Below are 6518 nucleotides of genomic sequence, written 5' to 3' on the forward strand. Positions count from 1 at the left end.
GGTCCCAGCTTTGTGCTGTCCTGATACACAGCCTCCTGAACTCAAGGGAAATGTTAAAGGCTCAGGGACGTAACTGGAGAAGGAAACCTCCATTGGAAAGAGATGTACGCAGTCAGCTTGCAGGAGAAGTCAGTAAGGACAGACCTGCTCTGCAGCACTGAAATTCATAAAGGACGCGTCTCACTAGGCCTCTACAGTAAAGTCTAAAACCTTTGTCTGGTGTAAAACATTCCAAAATGCTAGCTAGTTGTGCGTTGGTGAAGAGTGTCTGAGGCTCCTTGTAAACCTGCGGGTTGGGTGCTCGCAGAGCACTGTGGGATGCCCTAAGCTCACTCACCTCCTGCCTGCTTTCTTTTCAGCTTTCCCCAGCAATCATCAACGGTCTCCACAGCATTGCGAGGAGCATTGAGACCAGGAACTACTCGGAAGGGCTGAGCGTCCACACGCACATCGTCAGCACCAGCAACTTCAGTGAGACCTCGGCCTTCATGCCTGTCCTCAAGGTTGTCCTCAGTCAGGCCAGCAAGCTGGGCGTCTGAACACAGCCACACCGTCCACTGACATTGCCACTTCTCCAAAGAAAGCCATGCTAAGGCTGGGACCACGCCCTCATTAGCATGTCTCCATGGTCGCCTGCCCGCCCGCCCGCCACCCACCACCCACCCAGGAGCTTGGACTTTAGTTCTGCAGGCATACTCCCTAGAACTGCTTGGACCCCGGTGCTTTCCTTTGTTTTAACCTCCTGTTGCCCGTTATGATTTTCCTATTCTGCAAATGCGTCTTTCCTGGATTACACAGTGTGCTTTCCTGAGGGATTCTGACAAAATGTGGTTTTTAAAACTTCGGTGTACTTTTTAGGAAAATTGCATCTGGCTATGTATAAAACAGACCTAAAATAAATTTCTCTGATGTCTTCCCTGCTTTCTCCGTGTCAGTCAGATTAAAGTGTGTAATCCTACCTTACAGTTAGTCTTTTTCTTTTTACTGCACTTTCTCTATTTCTGAGTGGGTGGGTGTGGGCATGCCTCTGTCTGTGGAAGTCAGGGCAGCCTGTAGGGTCAGTTCTCTCCTTCCTCAGCATGGGTCCCAGGCACGGGACTCGGGCTGCCAGGGTTGGCGGTCATCACCTCTGCCCACAGGCCGCCGGCTGGGAGGAGCACTTCTTGGCGTGTGCAAGGCCCTGGTCTCCATTCCATTGCTATAGAGCCGTGGCGCTCGGCCTTCCTCATGCTGCGGCCCTTTAATACAGTTCAGTTCCGCATGCTGTGGTGACTCAACCGTAAAGTTATTTTTGTTACTACTTCATAACTGTAATTTTGCTACGTTTGTGAATTGTGATATAAATATCTGATATGTAGGATATCTACTATGCAACCCCTGTGAAAGAGTCAGTCAATCCCCCCAAAGGGGTTGTGAGCCCTGTAAAAGGTTAGTTCGACCCCCAGAGAGGTAGGAGTTGTTTACCATAGAGGGGAAAAAACCAGCTACACTTTAGCCTGGTCCTGAGCAAGTCTCTGTGGGAGCTGCTCCATGTGTATTAGCAGACACTCAGGCAGAGTGGATCAGCTTTGGATGCATGCAGGAAGGCAGCCCCATCTGCATACCTGCGCACACAAGGCTGCATTCTCCCTGTACAAGTATGTTCAGTGGTCTGCTTAGATTCAAGATTGAATTGTCTTATTTCATAGTTAGAGATTTGCTCCCCTGTTTTCTAGTAAGTTACCTGTAGTCCTGAGGTTAAGTTTAGAAAGAAAACATTATTACAGCCAGGCTCCTAAATAAAAGCCTTATTTTTCTACAGCCACTTTCTCTATCAGGTGGCTTATTATCTGCCTTTAGGTAGAGCAGTATGACTTGCAAATCCCCTTTATTACTGGGTGGGTAGATGGGCTGTTTCAGGGAGGTGGAAATTTGCCCAGGAGGTTCTCACAGCCTTGGTAAAACAGGTCGCAAGAACCTGTTTCCTTTGTTGAGACACCCCCCTCCCCCTGCCTCTCCCTGACACAGGAACTTTAAAAAGTTAAATTCAACTTTGTAGCCAAGAATAGTTTTGTAGCAAGAAGATGGAAAAGCACCAGCCAGCCAGCATCCAGTGTCAGCATCGTGTCTAGAGATGGCAGCAGCTGTGTTTGCCCAGCTTCTGGACGGACTCTGAATGCGGCCAAGTTCAAGACTCCAGCTGAAGGTAAGCTGAAGGCTTTCTCCCTGGCATGAGGAACCCATAGGTGGGGGTGGGGGTGTTGAAGAAAGCAGTATAAAAAGAAGGGAATGCATTCCCAAAAGTAAGACTCGTGACAGGTCCCAGTGTGGCCATGGCCTGGTGACAGCAAGTCCAAGTGTGGGGGTACAAATCCCCGGCTCCCACTGCTGCACGGAGCCTTGGAGACATTTCATATCAACAAATGGAGGTAAACTGAGCTGAATGACAGGTTTTTTTTTCCCACTGAAGTATAAAGAAAACAGATTATAAAACGAGCAGTTTGTTATCTCAAGATAAACCTTGATGTTCTCCTTTTGAGTCAACTTGATTTTGTAAATGGTTCTACTTTAATAAATGCCTCTACAACTCAGGGCCTCCAGTTCAAAGCACAGCTTGCTTAACAACCCAGTGATGATCATTTGTACGGTGAAAACACCCCAGCACGCAGAGAGCTGAGGCAGGATAAGAGCAAAGTTGGTCTGTATGTACTAGGGAGAAGGAACAGTCTTTTAAAAACCTCAGGCATACTAGTGGTTGTGTAAGACCCCCAAAAACCGAGGGTGCCCCAGCACCCCATGCCTCGGAAGGCGACACCCAAATCACTGGTGAGAAAGGGTCTCAATGCAATAGCATGAGGATTTCTTTATCCAGAATTCTGGGTTCCATAGCCATACACTGCACAGGGGTAGAGGACTGAGGACCACGAGTGCCGAATTGCGACAGCTTTTATAAGTTTACGACAAAGCCTGCGAATCACAAACCAATCATTTCTTAGCATGGAGAGCCCGTGAAATGCCAGCCAATCGTGACAGCTTTTATAAGTTTACGACAAAGCCCGAGAAATGCGAGCCAATTGATTTGTACCACTCCATAGTTTTTAGGCCAATCAGTTTAAATTATCGGAGCCCGAGCTCAGTGGACCAATTAGTTTCCTATTTTCTTGGAGTCTATAGCTGCGTGAACTCCTGCATAGGGGTAATGGTGTAAGCAGTTTACAGAAGCAAGATAAGCTTAGCTCATTTCCAGTTACCTTGTGGGGCCAGGATCACCTATTCAAGGCCTTTCTGCTATGTCTAAACAAAGGGTGGGCTCTGGAATGTGACCTTTTACCTAGTTTCTAACAAAGCGAGATAGCATTTTAAACTACTGACTTCTTGGGGTCATTAGAGTTAGGCTGTATTATTTTCTATCCTTTCAGTTGCTGGTCTACTTTTGGAAGATACGGCTCCCTCAGCACATTTATCTGTCGTGCAGTCAGCAGTTCCTGGTTTGTGGTCCCACGTTGTGGGAAATGTTAAAAAATGAACAGCCAGCTCTCCGCAGGGCCGGCCCGAGCCCCCCCCCTCCAATCCCCCTGCACCCCCCCGCGCCCCCTCCAGCTAGCCCCCCGCAGCATCTGGCTCGCTAGACCTGGGAGCTGCTAGTACTTCCTCAGTCATAAACCCATGTAGTTGGTGATCCCACATTCCAGTAACTAAATGGACCTGCCAACGCTCTGTTATATATCACAATACCAGTAACCCAGTGAAACCAATACTTAAAGCTTAACTAACCAATCAGATTTATGTATTAATAATATCACATTTTACAAGATGTCGTTATAATTATTTCAGAGCCAGTTGATAATGGTAAAAGCTTTATCCCAATTAATCTAACCTTAGGATACCATAACTTGTGGCTGGTAATTGCCATGCGGTGGATTCACGGCCTCCTTCTCCTACCCTCTGATGCTCCCAATCTTAGCACCTCTTAGCTCTGCCTCTCATTCCCTGTCCAATCACGGGCTTCCTCTGTACTACCATAATTGGACACTGAAAGTCCTGCGACATGCCCCAGACTTGAGTTTTCTTGTTTTGTACTTTTATTTATTTATTTCTAAGCAGAGGAAGGGTTCTGAGGGAATGTGGTCTGTGGGGCTTCCATTCCTGGTGCCCACAGACGCCAGAAGGCATCGTATCCCCTAGAACTGGAGTTCCCAGCAGTTGTGAGCGGTCTTGTGGGTGCTGGAAACTAAACCTCAGAGCTCTTAACCACTGAGCCACCCTTCCACCTCCCGTCTCTATGCTTATGTTCCTCAGGTTTGTGAAGTGGACCTATCCCACCGTGCCCAATGAGATGCCAATGAGATAGGAGCAGCTGTTGAGAGCCTCAGAAGTCATTTAGATTCAGACCTTCCCTGGTGTGCTGGAGGGTTTCTCCAGCAGAGTACAAGGAGGAGGAGCCAGGAGCCAGGGCTCTGAACTGGAGGGAAGTCTGGGTGGTAGTCTAGTCTGGTTGGACCCAGCTGCTGGAAGAGTGCCCTCAGGAAGACAGTAGAGAAGAACAACGATCAAAGGTTGCAGTGCTTTGCCACTGATAGGGTTTGTCCCTTTGCTCTGCCTCAGTCTCCCTGGCTGTAAAACAAGGGGGAAGGAGCAGGACGAGCACTCTGACTTTGCTTAGGCCCCAGAGCCTATGATCCACCTGCCTTTGCGTCCGTGGCTTTGTATATGACCTACGTGCCTTCCGGGGATGGAAACTAAACGTGAATGAGGAGCAGGCTGGGGAGAAAGATGACAAAACAACTATTGATTTCCAGTCTGGAGCAAAAGAAATGCATCATGCACCTTGACTGGAAATGAGTGGGCGGCCCAGAGGGGCAGGCTTGTGATCCGAGGCCTGCAGACAGTCTGTCTGTGAGCAGTGAGCCCCTCCTCAGCCACAAGCTTATATCCCCAGCCCATGGGCTACCTTGCATGTCAGCTGCCAGCCAAAGGCCTCAAGCCAGGCCCCGTGTCACTCTCCTGCTGCAGCCTGGGAATACTCTCCAGTGCCCTGCCTCCATGTTCCCCACCATGATGATATGGACTGAACCTCTGAAACTGTGAGCAAGGCCCAATGAAATGCTTTCCTTTATAAGAATTGTCATTGTCATGGTGGCTCTGCATAGCAATAAGCATGGACTAAAACAGAAGTTGGCACCAGCGAGGGGTATTGCTGAGACAGGTCTGACCACACTTCTTGTTGGTAGAATGTGGGTTGGAATTAGGAAAGCAGTTGATCACTTTAAGCAGGGGTTAATGGGCCTCACAGGTAGGAGCCTGGAAGACGGTGGGACTGAGAGCACTGTAATTTATGATATTCAGAGAAAAATATTAGTAAGTGTACTAGAAACCATTCTTGTGATATTTTGGAAAAGAATGTGGCTGTATTCTTCTCTTGTCCAAAAGATTGGCCTGAGGCTAAATTGAAGAATTTTTGTATTAATGGCGTTGGCAGAAGAGATTTCAAGATAACCTAGTAGTGACTGTGTCTCATGGTTATTAATGGTCTCTCATGTTGATTTATAAGGAGAAGGAGTAGACTGATGGAGGAGTGATAAGGTTTAAGGAGAAAACGAACACCAGGTAGTGTAATGGATCCGAGGTGCCAGGCGGTTACAGGTGTAAAGAAAGGCCTATGCTAGAAGGAAGAAAGGGATTGGTGACCGCGGAGCACAAGCCCACCCAGCTCAGCTTCCGACTTGTGAAAAGGAACTGAAGAAAAGCTTAAGCACTGAAGGAAACAAGCAACAACAGACAGCTGATAACAACGTATTTGAATGAGGGGCCACACGAGCTGCAGAACTTAGCAGCTTTGGCCACGTGGTTCTGGCTTTAGAGTCAAGGATATAAAAGAGGTGTTGTTGAATTTCCCTCCCCATCTAAGAAAAGCTGCAAAGGTCTGGTGTGTGTCAGGGTGTCTGTTGTAATCATAAAAAGAGAAAGAGGTTCTGAGAATATGCTCTACAGTGGTGTGGGGGAAGGGGGGGCCCCAGCGGGCCCATGCCGAGGCATCCCTTCCCCCTGAGGGACCAGACCCACACAGGCATAGTATAGAATAGAGTTTATCCAGGGCAGAGGGTGGGAGTTAAGAGGGTAGTAGAAGCAGAGAAAGGCAGAGAGAAGAAGAGAGAAGTGGAGGCTGGCCATGACCACGTGGAGAGAGGGGGGAGGGGAGGAGAGCCCAAGATGGGCAGAGAGAAGCTGAGACTGAGAGAATAAAAGAGATGTGAGAGGATCCCGCTCTCTCATCCTGCTTTCTTGCCCTCTTCTCTCATCTCTCCCCATCTCTCTGTTTCCACGTGGTCATGGCCTTCTCTCATCTCTCTATCTTCTCCTTTCTCTATATTTCTCTATTTCCCTTTTCTCTCTACTCTTTTAATAATAAAGCATGGAGAGAGAGAGAGAGAGAGAGAGAGAGAGAGAGAGAGAGAGAGAGAGAGATGTAAGAGAAGTAAGAGAGAGAGAGGAGGGGGCAAGCAGCCCTTTTTATAGTGGGCCAGGCCTACCTGGCTATT

General features: G+C 48.3%; 1 protein-coding gene across 21 annotated transcripts in view; it reads left to right on the forward strand.

Annotated features, from left to right (window-relative positions):
- Sec31a (SEC31 homolog A, COPII coat complex component) overlaps window positions 1-916 on the forward strand; it is a 59720-nt gene extending 58804 nt beyond the window's left edge. For all 21 annotated transcript variants that reach the window (XM_052199423.1, XM_052199420.1, XM_052199425.1 and 18 more), the window contains one exon: window positions 360-916. In XM_052199423.1, the coding sequence (XP_052055383.1) occupies window positions 360-539 (180 nt within the window). In that variant the 3' untranslated portion in view covers window positions 540-916. The remainder of the gene's footprint in view (window positions 1-359) is intronic.
- The last annotated feature ends 5602 nt before the right edge of the window (window positions 917-6518 follow it).

The sequence above is a fragment of the Apodemus sylvaticus genome, chromosome 11 (assembly GCF_947179515.1).
Source record: "Apodemus sylvaticus chromosome 11, mApoSyl1.1, whole genome shotgun sequence".
NCBI classification, from domain to species: domain Eukaryota; kingdom Metazoa; phylum Chordata; class Mammalia; order Rodentia; family Muridae; genus Apodemus; species Apodemus sylvaticus.